At 40.9% G+C, this 16,254-nt stretch overlaps 1 protein-coding gene across 1 annotated transcript; it reads right to left on the minus strand.

The window, feature by feature from the left end:
• Window positions 1-1,527: 1,527 nt before the first annotated feature.
• dgat2l6.L (diacylglycerol O-acyltransferase 2-like 6 L homeolog) lies at window positions 1,528-15,295 on the minus strand. Its single transcript, XM_018229711.2, has 8 exons — window positions 15,206-15,295; window positions 13,760-13,888; window positions 9,592-9,699; window positions 8,920-8,990; window positions 6,421-6,625; window positions 3,534-3,708; window positions 2,176-2,378; window positions 1,528-2,080 (listed from the first exon to the last, which is right to left on the minus strand). The coding sequence occupies exons 1-8, from the start codon at window positions 15,243-15,245 to the stop codon at window positions 1,926-1,928; spliced, it is 1,086 nt and encodes a 361-aa protein (XP_018085200.1). The 5' UTR covers window positions 15,246-15,295; the 3' UTR covers window positions 1,528-1,925.
• Window positions 15,296-16,254: the final 959 nt, after the last annotated feature.

The raw sequence follows: 16,254 nt of genomic DNA on the forward strand, positions 1-16,254 counted from the left end.
TATATATATAAAAAAGAGCCATGAACATCCTGTAAATTATATCCTTATAAACGCTGCCTAGTGATGTCATCAATTATAATCGGAGCTTAGTCACATCACTCACTGAAACTTGTGTATTATAATGAATAAAGCAGGGCTGGACTGAGAGTCAAAATAGGCCCTGGCATTTCAGGTACAAAGAGGCCCAATCAGCCCTCACAGAGGCCCAAACAGCCCCCACCAGCCCACTAAATACTGACTTTCTATGGAACTTTATAGCAGCCCCTCTGGCATTTGCCAGAACCCACAGATTGCCAGTCCGGGCCTGGAATAAAGTACCCCCTGTTGCAAAATACAGTATCAGGATATTAAAAGTCACCTCGGAGTTCCATGACCTGTATAAAAACACTCGGCCTTGTGCTTCAATGTGGTCATGGAATTTCTCGGTAACTTATAATATCCTTATATTTTACATATTCACTATATATTTATATAATACACAAAAGCCATGAATATCTTGTAAATTATATCCTTATAAACGGTGAGTTCTGATGTCATCAGTTATAAACGGTGAGTAGTGATGTCATTTCTGTCACATGACTCACTAAAACTCATGTATTATAATAAATAAAGTACCCCCTGTTGCAAAATATGAGGATATTAGAAGTAACCTTGGAGTTTCATGCCCTGTATAAAAACGCTAAGCCTTCGGCCTCGTGTTTTTATATGGTCATGAAACTCCTCGGTAACTTATAATATCCTTATATTTTACAAAAGGGGGTACTTTATTCCCTATATAATCTACAGTCTGGTCATTTCCCTATTTATCCTTATAAACAGCACGTTCTGACGTCACAACGCGCCGTTTATAACAGGGGTACCCGGCTGCCCGAATTTGATGCAGCGCATCCGAATTTGACGCCGCTGCGTTCAAATTGAATGCCGGCGCTCCCGAATTGGACGCCGGTGCACTCGATTTGGACACCGGCGACCAGAATTGGACGCTGACCCCCCTCCCAACATTTCACACAAAATGTAGATTATAATGCATAATGTACCCCCTACTGAAATTTATAAAGATATTAGAAGTCACCTCGGCCTCGTGCTTTTATATGGTCACATAACTCCTCGGTGACATAATATCTTTAAAAATTACAGTAGGGGGTACATATCCACTATATAATTTCTGGGGCTGCCAGGGGTTGTTCACCCGTGAGTTAACATTTAGTATGACGTGGAGAGTAATATTCTGAGAAAAGTTGCAAGTGGTCTTCATTTTTTTCATTATTTCTATTTTTTTTAATTACTTCATTTTTTATTTGTCCAGCAACCCTCCAGTTTGGAATTTCATCAGTTATATGGTTGCTAGGGTATACGTTACCTTAGCAACCAGGGAGAGGACCTGAATAGAAAAACAAGTAATAGAACATAACAATAAAATAGTAGCTTCACAAAGCAATCGTTTTTTTGGCTGCTGGGGTCAGCCATTTGAAAGCTGGAAAGAGTTAGATAAAGACGGCACATAATTCAAAAACTCTAAAAACTAAATAATGAAGACCGATTGAAAAGTTGCTTAGATTTGGCCATTCTACTGTACAACATACTAAAAGTTAACCTAAAAGTGAACCACTCCTTCGAATGTAGTAACTAGCAGTTCTGTTCCTATAATCAAGGCAAGGTATGGCTCTATATACATAAAAAATAGCATTTTGTGGGCGATTATTATATTTTAAGACAATTTGCAGTTGGTCTTCTTTTAAAAATAAATTCGGATTTTTCATTTTTTTACATTTAACAGCATGGCTTTGATAAAACTGACTTCATTCACTACCTCGCAACAATGTAATCAGTGTCCCCAAAGTCACTTACTACACAGCAGACTTACCCCAGACTTACACAGACTATTGCCTAGATCCCAAACTCTCAGCCCCTGTGCCCAATATCCCTCACAGGATCCGTAAGTCTGCATCCTCTCCCAGTCCATAGTGGGTCTTGTGCTCGTGGAAGAGTTTGAGCAGGGAGCACTTGTACATGCCATGGTATAAATCCACAGTCTGGGGGCTTGGGTCCTGGATCTTGGGCACACTTATCGGCTCACCCACTAGAATGCGGCAACAAAAACGTAAAAGCAAGAAAGGAATTTTGCTTTCGGGCAGCAATTTATATAGTTATACATAAAGAAAATTCCCAACTTACCAACAGTTGTAATTGGTTGAGGGTATGGCAAAAACCCCTTTGATTGGATCGATGTTATGCCACGGCCATAGAAGAAACATGGAGCAAAGCCAAAGAGTTTCTGGAACTTCCACTGAGCAGTACGGAAAATGCTGTCTTCTGGAAACTGGACCTGCTGATACAGCTCATTCTCACCAAAAGAAAAGGAAGGAACCAAGTCGGCCCTACACAAGACAAAAAAGAGGTAGAGACCATCTTAGTGATATGTACTGTATATGTGTGCCTTAATATTTTGAGAAGAATGTGACAGTAAGCAAATATTGGGCCAGTTGCTATACGTATATATGAGCCCTCTAGGTTTTTAACCCTCTAGGTTTTTAAAATATTCCCGGACTTCCTGACTTGCTAGTACCATCCCCTACTTCTCCACAGACTTGGGTTACTTAGATAATTCTGTAACTAGAGTGCTGCAGCTGGAAGGGGAACCCACGGGTTACCCGCAAAAACCTGCGGTACCCTGCTGGTTGCGGGTAGAAGTTCCGGGTGCAGGTAAAGACACGGGTCGTCGGTTCTCCAGGTTGCGGGTCGGGCCACAGGTCTTCTCAATAGCAATATTTACTCCTTTTTTCTGGTCATGTCTACTTCTGACGATGTCATTTCCGGTTTACAATGACGGCACTTCCTGATTCTTGATGGTCAGCGGGTCGCGGATCCGGGTTGTGGATAAGGTACTTGTGGGTTGGGTTGGGTAGCGGTTTCAAGTGGGTAAGAATGCAGGTTGCGGGTCCAGATTGCAGATTGCGGGTACAGGTCGGGTACGGGTCCCAAAAAATGGACCCGTGCAGGACTCTATCTGGAACCATGCACAGTCTCATATTTTAAATTAAATTTTAAGTACACAGAGGCCCAAACAGACCTTCTGCAGGCCCGAATAATAGTGACTGTCTATGGCATTCTACAGCAACCTATACCTATAGATGTGTCCACAGTTGCAGCTGCAGTTGGAAAGACAGGAAGGATCTGTAGCTTGCTACAGTTTTGTCCTTACAACCCAAAAGGATCACACCCCTGAGCACCTTCATGGTAGACCTTTCTGTATCCAGCTGGGAAGAGCTGGTCAACCTATAGCAGTATAAAGTATATATCACTGCCCATAACAGTATATATATGATAAACAAAATACATTCTAGAGCTCCTTCCCGAGGAACAAAGCCTTCTTGCTCTAATAACCCCTAGTAACCAATCACAGTTAGCATCTACTAGACTAGTCCAGTTAAATAAGCAATCATCTGATTTCCTTTAGCTTGGTTGGTCCTTTTTGATGAACTTAAATAAGTACAGTTTGCAAAGGTATTAGATGATACATGGGCATTACTGACCCGTGCTCCAATGCAAGTCGGACAAATCCTCGCCTCCTGCTCAGTATCACAGTGGTAATGCCCGGCTGGCACGACAGGGATTCGGCAGCTCCACCCACTACAATCACCACTGCATTGCCACAGCCACTCTGAGACAGTACATAGCTGATTGCCTTCCGATTCACCGGGCAGAGTCCTGCAAATAGAAAAGGTCAAAAAAGGCCGTATAGAGCACTTTCAGCCCCAATAGTGAAACTGTGTTCCTGAAGTTCTGTACAGCAAAAGCAACACATGTGGGGAATTGGGCAAACTCACCAAGTTATGGGTGGAATCTGATAGAAGCGAAGGCTTCAAGACATTAAACTAAAACTAACAAGGAATTAGTCTAGACATGTTATACCTTATGTTTAGGCCTCTATACCAACCCAAGGCAACCTCAGTCCTTACCAAGTCCCATCTTCTGCTGATTCACAGCACATGCTGCTTTCAGTTACCTCAGTTAAGGGACATGGCAGCATAGAAATCAGCACAGTCGGCACCAGGACTTACAATGATTCCATAAACAAGGGTTAAAGAAGGGGTCCCCAACCTTTTTTAATCATAAGCCACATTCAAATGTAAAAAAGAGTTGGGGAGCAACACAAGCATGACAAAAGCTCATGGAGTGCCAAATATTAGCTGTGATTGGCTATTTGGTAGCCCCTATGTGGACTGACAGCCTACAGGAGACTCTATTTGGCAAACATTGCCTCCAAGCCAGAAATTCAAAAATAAGCACCTGCTTTGAGGCCACTGAGAGTAACATGTTGCTCACAAGCCACTTGTTGGGGATCACTGAGTTAGAGTATACATAAATACTGCTCTTTCACCCCTAACACCCATAACAGCTTTGCAATTGCCCATCTCCCTAGACCCAGTGTCTTAGGGAAAATTGAGTTGATGTAACTGATCCTTCTTCACTTCTTCATTCCTCACATCATCCATTTTCACTCTCTCATATATTTTTCATATTGACTATGGTAAGTCTCTGTTGATTGGTCTTCCCATCCATAATGAATTCCATTGCTTATACTCCTCACCAACTACCGATCCACCGATGCTCTGCCAATCCCTACACTGGCTTCTGCTACCATAAAGATTAACATTTAATCTGCTGAAAGGTTACCCTCATTTATGAGAGTTCTCTTCATGACACATTATAAGCTGCTGGAAGTAAAGGGTTGATTGTGAGCTACCAGTAGATCTTCAGCTGGTGATGAGTAGATCCCAGTCCAACTCCAATGAGTCACCTTTCTGTGCACTGCCCACATTTAAAAAAAACAATGGTTTCTACATTGCCCCTAATCAAACTGACGTACAATGCTAGGTGCAATAAGAAAGAATGCCAATACCTTTAAATGCTGCAACATGGGTGAGCCCAAATTTATTCCATAGTGCTTTCAGACACTGCAATCACAATCAAACGTTTCGTGAAACACATGTCCCTTCCTCAGCGACGTGATTACAGTGTCTGAAAGCACTATGGAATAGTGTAGCATTTAAAGGTATTGGCAGTCTTTCTTATTGCATTAATTACTGGCGTGTGGCTTGGCCAGGGCCATTACCTAACACCCCATAAACTCAGAACTCTTTCTACAATGCTAGATGAACATCCGAGAAATTTGAGAAAATATGGATGTCAACCCTCATTCATCCCTTCCGGATGACTGAATTATAGAAGTTCTCCGAAATATACGATGATAAATTGCTAACTATGCACATGCCCCTCTATGCCTTGAAACCATCACTGTTTATACGAAATAATTTTAAACGGAAGCCAAGTAAGTGTCAAGCATGTTTGTGTTGTCTATTTTTGTTTTTGTTTAAAATGCAAAATAAAAACCTTTTAAAATAAACAATGGTTTGATTAAATGATTGTGATTGCAAAGTTGTCTGTTTTGCCTATGAATAAGTGCCGGTGGGTACGAAACGTGTAAGGCGGAGCATCAATTGGTCTGTATGCTTACTTTTTAATACTTATGCTAAATAAAGAATAATTTTTTAAACTTTGAAAGAATGTTTTGGAATATATTTTTGGACTTGATATATGTGCCCTTTTGAGCTGGGGGCTATATGCCAATGTTTTTGGCCCTTTTTGACAGGATGGAATTACTTTCTGGCAGGCTGTTATTTCTCCTACTAAATGTAACTGAATCAGTCTCAGTGGGACTTGGCTTTTACAATTAAGGTCCCCATAGAAGCAAAGATTTCTCTTGCCGAACAAGCGATTTTAGCGAAGTCTGACCAATCCTTCGAAATTATCGTGCGGTTACTGGTATTCGAACGATCGTACATATTACGATTTTTTGGCCGACATCTGTCAGGAAATTGATCGGCCAGGTTAAAAAATCTTTATCGTTCCCAGTGCAATCTATCTTTTTAGATGATGGACAAATCATACGATCGTAGGATCGTTTCAAGATAATCGTGGTCTCACGATGACGATCCGATCTTTTAAAAATCTTTACATCTATGGCCAGCTTTAAGTGCTGTTCTTAGATCTTCCAGGGAGCTTGTGTTAGGGAGCTGCTATCTCTTTACCTTCCCATTGGTCTGTTGTTAGGCTGCTGGGGGGGGGAAGGGACGGGGGTGATAACACTCCAACTTGCAGTACAGCAGTAAAGAGTGATTGAAGTTTATCAGAGCACAAGTCACATGACTGGAGGCAGCTGGGAGACTGACAATATGTCTAGCCCCATGTCAGATTTCCAAATTGAATATAAAAAAATCTGTTTGCTCTTTTGAAAAATGGATTTCAGTGCAGAATTCTGCTGGAGCAGCACTATTAACTGATGCATTTGTAAAAAACATGTTTTCCCATGACAGTATCCCTTTAAATTATTTATATTCAGATAAAATATTAATATACCTCCACTCATCATATATTCTCGCAGAAGTGGCAGGCGGAAGTTACCAGCTAGTGTCGCCAGATAGGGGCGGATTCCAGGGAATTTCTTGGAGAAACCAGTAGATTCTGTGCTGAAGTTACAGAATGCCCCAATGCACAGAATGCCATGAGGGTGTGATCCAATGATGTAATTCCGGCCGGGAGGTAGTCTGTGGGTCTTCACCAACTGCAATGAGAGAAAGAGCTGGTAAGAGGAGTCAGAAGGAATCGGAAAGAGATAACAAAAGAGAAGGACTGAAAGAAAAGGGGTGAGGTTTTACAGTGGTAAATAATAAAAACTACCCCAATTCACCTCACTTGCTTACACATTTACCATGTTCTTAGAAGTATGTTAAGCCTTACAGTAATAGGGTTGTGAGGATAGAAGGTTTATTGTGAGGATAGAAAGTGTATTGGGAAAAAGTTGCCCAGTCTGTACCACCACAGCAAGATGCACTTCTAAGTAGGGTTGCCACCTGGCCGGTATTTTACAGGCCTGGCCGGTAAAAATGATGGATGATCCCAATGTTATTAATAAGGAAAAAAAGTTAAATATATTTTTTTCCAGAAAAGGTGGCAAACCTACTTCTAAGGCAACTGGGAATGTACCTCATATATGCAATTTTCAAATTAAAAGGGTAGATTTGTGCACCAAACTTGAAAGGGGAGCTGGGGAGTCACAGAAAACAAGAAAGTACAGTGTGAAAGGGCCAGAGTGCACCCCATATACAGGCATGAGGGCTATGGAGTAGAATGGTGGCTTAACATACTAGTGGTGAATTAGAGGAAGGGTCGTGGCTACAGTTTGAGTCAGTTTGAGTCAGTGAATAAGTACAGAGGTACCAGATAGTAGTCTGAATGAGAACAAGGTAAAGCTGAGCACACTCTTAACTTTCCTTCCTTAAGGTGGCCTGGTGCACAATGCAGGAGGGTACGGCTACCCCCAAAAGGTCAATAGTATAGAAATACACTGGCACTCAAGACCAGTAAAATGCAGGGTTAACCCTTGCAATTTATTTTGTGCGAACGTTCACACTAAATAAATAGCAAGGGATAACCCTGCATTTCACTTACCTCGAGTGCCAGTGTATTTCTACACCAGATAGTAGTCTCTCATTATAATCTGCCACCATAACACCACGTCCACTGCTAAATTTATGTCTACAAATCTTGAGTGTCCCTAAATGGGAACAGTTGAAAGACGTGCTGGGCCCAAAGGCTGGTGGATGATGATCTTAATATAAGCTTAAAGGGGATCTGTCATACTAAGAAATAATTTCAAATCCTTATTTATTGTGTTAATTGAGCAAAATAAATGTTTCTTATACTGTATAAATAATTTAAATCAACTTTCCTTAAGTCTTGGAATTCACAATCACAGACAGCAGCCATTTTGGGGACACTGAATTTTCCATCATCTCATTATCCTTACCCAAACAAATGGATCTGAGTGGAAAGTGAAAGGGAGCTGCAGTACTCTCACTTCCATATCAGCCTTACATGAAGAGACACTTGATAAAATGTTTAACTTGTACAAACCAGCTGCAATCTGATAGGATGACAGGGAGTAAAGCTGAAACTGACCACCACCCCTAGGGGTAAATTTATCAAAGAGTGAAGTTCCACCACTAGAGTGAAATTCCGCAGCTCTCCATTCATTTCTATGGGATTTTGAAAGGCGTATTTATCAATGGGTGAAAGTGAAAGTTCACCCGTTAATAAATACGCCTATAAAAATCTCATAGAAATGAATGGAGAGTGGTGGAATTTCACTCTAGTGGCGGAACTTCAATATTAACTTCACTCTTTGATAAATATACCCCCTAAGGTTCAGTGCAGTACCTTAAAGGAACAGTAACATCAAAAAACTAAAGTGTTTTACAGTAATAAAAATATAATGTGGTGTTGCCCTGCACTGGTAAAACTGCTGTGTTTGCTTCAAAAACACTACTATTGTTTATATAAATAAGCTGCTGGGCAGCCATTCAAAGGAGAAAAGGCTCAGGTAACATAGCAGATAAGCTCTGTAGAACATAATGGTGTTATCTGTTATCAACTATTTAACCTGTGCCATATAGCCTTTTTTCAGTTTCCACCATTGCTACACAGCAGCTTGTTTATATGAACTATATTAGTGTTTCTGAATCAAACTCATCAGCTTTACCAGGGCAGATCAACAATACATTATATTTTTATTACTTTAAACACTTTCATTTTGTGGTGCTACTGGTCCTTTAAGGTCAAAACCAGCCAACCTCCTGGGTAGGTATGGCCAGTGATCAAATCTTCAGAGAGAATTCTTGTACTGCCTTCTAGTTTCGATCGTGATGGTGACTGCCTCTTTTCAAAACATAAAACAAAAGGCTGGATTTATTTAACATTTCCCAATGTACACCTAAATGCAATATACTGTATTACACGTATACAATGGTAATGCAATATTAATGCACCGTCTTTCACATGTAATAATGTGCAGCAGACCTTTATTGGGAAATAATCTCGAAAATAATTCCACACAGCCCAGTTCCGGACCCAGTGACTGCGCCGACCTCCTGTGGGCCAAAAGAAAATACGAGAGTAGCAAATATCCACTGACACACAACGGGAATATAACAGTACAAGAGAAAAAGAGAGAAAAGGGGTAAAGGAAAAATCAAAACAGCTGGTATACAATCTGTAAACTGTATCATAACTACACAAATGCAATAGCACAGAGAAATGTTTTCACAATTCTACTGGTGTTACACTCGAGTGCAGCAGTTCTTGTAGCCCTGAGAAGTTATGTGTTAAAGTGGGCATTTAAGGGCTTATCGGCCAGTGCATGGGGCTCTCCGATGGGCTTCCCTGATGGATATCTGGGCAAAAGTCAGTCAGATGTTTATTGGGTAGGGTTAAAAATCCAGTCGAATCCAGACGAATCCGTATTGGCAGCATTAGAATCCGATCATTGGGCCCTATGGCCTACGATCGGATCAGCCTATCCTCAATGTGGGCATATAGAGGAGAGGTCTCCTCATTTGGCAACATCGCCAAACAAGCGGATCTCTCCGTGTATGGCCAGCTTTACTGTCTTATGCACACTGAATAATGAATGCAAATATCTGATTGTTATTATGGATTATAAGGATAGGGCCAAAGAAATATTTTTTTTACCGGTTTCAGGTGTGTCCCAGTCCAGCAAAATCCAGCTTAGGTAGAGCGCAGAAAGTGGCCAAAGATCCGTGAAGAAAAGATAAATGAGGATCACAAGGGCCAACATGCCTGGTCACAGGGGCACAAAAAAAGATCAGGTAAATGTATATTCCCACTTTCTGCCTTTCTCTTTACCTGCTGCAAATCAGAAGAACGATGGTAAATGGATTTTTATGTTTCTTGATGTTATAGCACAAACATAGCCATTGGATTTTGCTGCATTTCCTTTCCTTTGAGTCGTTTTCATTCACATTAAAGGGATCCTGTCATCGGAAAACATGTTTTTTTCAAAATGCATCAGTTAATAGTGCAACCCCAGCAGAATTCTGCACTGAAATCCATTTCTCAAAAGAGCAAACAGATTTTTTTTATATTCAATTTTGAAATCTCACATGGGGCTAGGCATTTTGTCAATTTCCCAGCTGCCCCCAGTCATGTGACTTGTGCCTGCACTTCAGGAGAGAAATGCTTTCTGGCAGGCTGCTGTTTTTCCTTCTCAATGAAACTGAATGTGTCTCAGTGGGACATAGGTTTTTACTATTGAGTGTTGTTCTTAGATCTACCAGGCAGCTGTTATCTTGTGTTAGGGAGCTGCTATCTGGTTACCTTCCCATTGTTCTTTTGTTTGGCTGCTGGGGAGGGAAAAGGGTGATTTTGTGCCCCCCATCTAACTTGCAGTACAGCAGTAAAGAGTGATTGAAGTTTATCAGAGCACATGACTTGGGGCAGCTGGGAAATTGACAATATGTCTAGCCCCATGTCAGATTTCAAAATTGAATATAAAAAAATCTGTTTGCTCTTTTAAGAAATGGATTTCAGTGCAAAATTCTGCTGGAGCAGCACTATTAACTGATTCATTTTGAAAAAACATTTTTTTCCCATGACAGTATCCCTTTAACAATAAGATCTGTTTATGTTTAGTCAATCTGATGATGATGAAGCATTTGGATACAGGTTATCATTTTGTACGGAACTAAAATATTCATCAATGTTCCTCCAGAAAGACTAGTATGTAAAATTAAGGCTATGTTCCAGGGCAACATTTCCTCTTTGGGGTGAATAACATAAGGCAGTATTGCTTACTAATGATGTGGGTGCCAGCCCAAAATTCACAGGAACAGTGGGTTGGGGCAAGAGAACAAGTGCTTGGAAAGGATGAGGGCAGGTGGCAGGCCTGAATTTGCCCACAGCCCTCCTCTCCTGCTAAATCAATGTGCTGGTATTGCTTCTCCCAGTGGCATAACTATAGAGGAAGCAGAACCCACACTGAGGGTCAGAGGGCATTGGCTGCTTCCTCTATTACTTCAGAGAAATTCCTCCTCCCTGGTCGGTATCTGTGAAAGGGGAGGAAGTGGACTGGGGAGGGGAGGGAGCGAGTGGGGAGGTGGTGGGGGCTGCGTTGTGTGCTGGACCCACAGAACATTTTTGTGCAGGGGAGTCCAACATGCTGTAATTACGCCACTGGCTCCTCCAATCACCTGCTCATTGCCTATTTATATTATTTGTGCCTGCCATGCCCCCTCCAGCGATGTAAGAGGTGGGCAGGTTGGCACAGGTTTATAAGTATTCACTGCTCATCGGTTTGAGTTTGGTGGTGGTTGAGTTTTTGTTGTACCACAAATGAACAGCAGTCACTCACACATCCCACAGACAGGCACTGTAAAGGGAACTGCAGCAAATATAGGACATGTTACAGCCTTACACGTTTCTAGAACCTGGGTAGTCAATTAGTGTTTATGATTAAGACTGTAACATGTCCTATATCTGTGAAATGTGTGAGCGCCTGCTGTTCTTCTGTGGTATGATCCTTCTCCTCGAGCTGCAGGTCTGGGGCATGTGCACCCACATCCCACGTGGCTACTTTTTGTGGTTATACACCAAACAGCCCTTTTTGTTACACAATTTAAAACAGCTTGACCCACACACACCCCTAATGCAACACCCCATGACCCTGATCTAACATGACCACACCCTGTCATGTACAGACTGATATTCCTGATATTCCAGAACCCTTCCCACTTTTGATTTCCCCTTAGTATTTTGGTCTCCATCTGTTAAAAGCACCCTGTCAAAATAGATAGTTTGGGGGTATTTTACTGAATTAGATTTAGAACTAGGCATATTCTAACTACAATAAGAACTACGCTGATTAAATAAATGGCAATAATGGACCAGGATTGATAACTATACGCTTTTCTGGAAATGTTTTTCGATTGTGATGGTGACTATGTTAATGAGTGGAGGTTGAAGGTAGAAAGAGTGGAGGAAAGCACAGGGCAGGGTTAGATGGCAACTGGAGGCTGATGGCAACAGATTATATAGGTGTTTCCAAACTCACAGCCCTTCAGTTTTGATGAGATTCAATTCCTAGCATCGCTGTCATATGTAGTAAAGCATATAGGCTGGATATATATATATATATATATATATATATATATATATATATATATATATATATATATATATATATTCCTCCCCAGAAGAAGCCGCACTGCTCAGGACTTATCAGGGGAGGATTGTATGCAGCTTTGTGAAGTGTGCACCCAGGCGACGTGAGTGCATTTATCGTGAGTGCTGGGATATATATATATATATATATATATATATATATATATATATATATATATATATATAAAACATAGCATTGGACGGCACACACCAAAACTAAAATAACTTGGGTGCCGTATAGAAATTCAGCAAAGACTCCCACGAAGTTACAGCACTCGCAAGATTTACAATAATAAATCAATACATTTTCTGAAAGATTGACTCTTTGGTCTGACCTTCAAGATGGATTTGTTTAATGTTTAAATAATGTTTTATTTATTTGTTTATTTGTAATTTTTTGTTATCCATAAAACACCAGGTCCTGAGCATTCTGGATAACAGGTCCTTTACCTGTACTAAATAACATTAGAGATTCATGTAGGGAATTATCCAGGTTTGGGAATGGCAGTTGCTATGGTGGATGTATAGTTTTATCTTCCTATGTCAACAGAGAATATTTTGCAAAGGGTGAACTTTATGAACTTTTGTCATTTTTCAGTTGTAACTATTACATAACTGGGCTGGCAGAATCTATTTCTTCCTCTTTATGGAGCTAGCATGGCCTATTTTCATGACACTCAACAGCGAATATAATACATTCATTTGCCTGCATCCTAAGTGCATAAACGCCTATACAATTATTTTCTGCAGCTTTTTATTGGAACATGCTGCCAAGGTAACTTGCTTCTGATGAAATTGAGTTTATGTAAGCGCCTGTGAGAATACAACATCAAAATCAGATTGTGATCTCCAACTGGGCCAGGAACTAATGATAAAGAATGTATTTATGTATTATCCACCATATATAGTATAGAGCCTATATGTACATGCAGCACTTTACAGTGATTATTAATTCTACACATCCGTCCCTGCCCCAGTGGAGCTTACAATCTAAGATCCTAATCATATAACACTGCGGTTAAATTCATCAGCAGTTCTGTTTTCCGATTACTTTAAGAGTTTAATTTCATTATTTTCTAACCAGAATGTTAGCTCTTACAGCAAGAGCTAACATTAGCTCTGGTGCAGAGGAAGGACCCAAGAGGTCCAAAACATATAGTGCTAATGCATTTCTAAATAAATACTACACTGAAGTTTGACCCACTCTCCAGTTTATTTATTTGCAATACTTGGAATGTCTAGAGGACCTGGCGAACCCCACCACTGTATGATTGAGCATTGGACATAGTTTTACAAAGGTGATATCTAATTTCCTTATTTGCTTGAATGTCCTGTTATGCATTATTTTAATCTCTTATATGCATAACATGGCAACTAAATCCTACAGAGGGATTAGGGGACCCACCAGAAAACTGAAGATCCACTATCCTATTTTTCCTTCACACTCACCTTTTTATTCTCCTAGTACCTTTTTTTTATTTATACTTCCATCTATTTTAAATGTATTCCCATAAACAATAGGGTATAACAATGAACCAAATGGCTAGTAGCAGGAGGGCCCACTGACACCTGGAACCACCGGTAGTTGTCCTGGTAGTTGTCCTGGTATCCCATTGCGCCAGTCCAACTCTGTGTATGAAACACATTTTCGAAAATGATATTTTGAAAGCTTTGAACTCACCCATGACTAGAAAGGAGAAGATCCACTGGAGAATGGAGAAGAGCTGGAGACATGGTCGAAGCTGCTCCTGGGGTAAAGCAGTATTAGTGGGAAGAGAGCACAAAGCTGAGCGCAGAGACAACCTGCTCCCTACAATACACAGAGTATAAGAGTTAGAAACAAACTCATGGCCATGGACTTCTGTGTGCAGCATCATTGATAGTGGGCACATTCAGGACATGCAATGTGGCCCAAATGGCGTTCTGCTGCCATAGACCAGTATTTCCAATGGGACTGCGCTGGCATGTTTTGGGCCTTTTTGAACTTGAAGCCTAAGTCCAGACAGGATTTGGATAAAGAATAATGTTCTAGGGCAGAGCTGTCCACCTGGAGGCTGGTGGGTCCTCCTAGATATTTGTATGGCCCTCAATCTGCCAAGTGATCCTTTATACTTCTTTTTATGCAATTTTTAATATAATTTCAGTCGTTGAAACACACTGGTAGTGATGCAATAACACATTACAAACCAACGTTGCAACTTCTAATAGGTTGCTGTGGGTTATTTGACAAATCCCACATTATTACAAATTTTACATATCTTAAAGGGACAGAACAAGTTTTTTTTCTTCTATTTCTATTTACACCGTCCATATAGCTATTGTTCACATCAGAATGTAAAGCTGACATGAGAACAATGAAACCACCATAGTGAAGTAGGTCCTACTCGCACAACCTGGAGCTCGATTACCCGGTGCACAGCTAAAGAGGAATCAACAACCTCTCAACCAAAGTGGAACAAAGGAGCAATTCCCTGGCACACAGGGGTAGTGCCGACAGGGAAAGCCCTTGCTAATTTATTGTGGGGTGCAATGTTTAGGGGTAAAACCCTTTTGTAAAGCATCTTGATGTTGTACCAGCACTACCCTTATGGGCCAGTGAATTGCTTGTTTGTACCCCCATAGTGTTCTACTCATCACCCCACCACTCTCTCTTGAGCCTTCCTGCTGCCCTGTGACCCTGAATTCCATTTCTTTAAAATTGCGCTGCATGTAGAAAAGTCAGTTTTCCATTTTAAGACACACTTAGCACTTACTACCCTGAGATCAGATCTTAGCAGCCCTAAATCTGCTCTACATACTGCCACGTACAAGATCATAGGCAATACTAATAATCATTAACACCTTTGGTGATCTGCTAAATTCAGATATGAGCAACAATTACTTTAGGAACAGTTTTCCCTTATTCAACCATTGGTGCCTAAATATTGCCTAGATAAACCATAAATAAAAGGGCTTAATAATCAGCAGTGTCAGGTAGAGGTAGGAAGGTGCTAAGCAATAAAAGATTTAATTACTCAGGTCTTGTTATCAGACAAACTGGGCACTATCACCTTCCACTTGCCCTGTGTATACATGTGCCGGTGTGGCTGTTAAAGATGTGCCATAGAAAATATATAGTGGGACTCACCTTGCAGGTCCCTTGAATATGCAGCGATGATCGTTTTCATGGCTCTGAGCTTTTCTTTTTAATTTACACTGAGTTCTTAAAGTCCATTATTGGGCGATACCACCTCTAAGAGGAAGGGGAGAAGGATTGGGTCCTTTATTACTGTGAAAAAATACCATTACATGGAAATAGGAGACAGGAAAATGTTTGCAATATCACTGACAGTATAAGTGCTTACCAAGGGAGTTAAACTAAATAGGGTGCTCTAAGGAAGGCTGTTTGCATGCCATGCACCTGCGACAGATCCCCCTGCACGAAGCAACATGGAGCATTCCATTCTATGATGAAACTCTGTGCCCTTGGTCCAGGGCTAACGGGACTTGCTCCAAAACAAACTCAGCCTGTTATCTGTGTCCCACTGGATGCCTCAAAGGGGGAGTTACCTAGTGGCCCATATTGTCAGTTTTGTGTCACAAAGAAATCTCTACTCTAGGATCTTTCTACATGTCAGGGTTTTGCTGAAATAGGAAAAAATGTTAATAGGAGGCCTTTAAAAAATGAATATATTTTATATCAATCAGGACCCACATACTAACATCCAGATCAACAGCAGGGGAAAAGGGGTGTAGTACTTTGACTACTAGAAGCTGAACTTCAACCGACTATATAAATGACCAAAGTTGGTTCTTTTTTGCTGTTTTAATTGTATTTATTCTTCACTTTCATTCAGCCACAGGAGTATTAGTGAAGTTGGGGAATCAGGCCTGGCTCACAGCGTTCCAGTTCATCCTACAGATGTTCTGTTCATTTCTGTTCAGGGCTCTTTGCAGGTGCATCAAGTTCTTCAGCAAAGCCAATGTGTATGGACCTCATTTTTTACATGGGGGGAGGGGCATTATTGTGCTGAAACAAGAACCTTCCGTAAACTGTTGCCCCAAACCAAACTAGAAAGCATATTTTCAGGATTGTCATTGTATAATGTAACCTAAAGGTTTGCTTTTACTAGAACGAAGATCCCTAACCCAAACCATAGAAAACCATTATCACTCCATCAATCTTTGCCATCAGCC

The sequence above is a fragment of the Xenopus laevis genome, chromosome 8L, assembly GCF_017654675.1.
Source record: "Xenopus laevis strain J_2021 chromosome 8L, Xenopus_laevis_v10.1, whole genome shotgun sequence".
NCBI lineage: Eukaryota > Metazoa > Chordata > Amphibia > Anura > Pipidae > Xenopus > Xenopus laevis.

What these genes read in the sequence shown, in the direction of transcription:
- dgat2l6.L (XM_018229711.2), bottom strand. Translation starts at nt 15,245, where the DNA reads ATGAAAACGATCATCGCTGCATATTCAAGGGACCTGCAAG. An exon ending in ATATTCAAGGGACCTGCAAG is followed by an intron (nt 13,889 to 15,205) that starts GTGAGTCCCACT and finishes TGTGTATTGTAG; the next exon opens with GGAGCAGGTTGTCTCTGCGC. An exon ending in AGAATATATGATGAGTGGAG is followed by an intron (nt 3,709 to 6,420) that starts GTATATTAATAT and finishes TTCTATTTGCAG; the next exon opens with GACTCTGCCCGGTGAATCGG.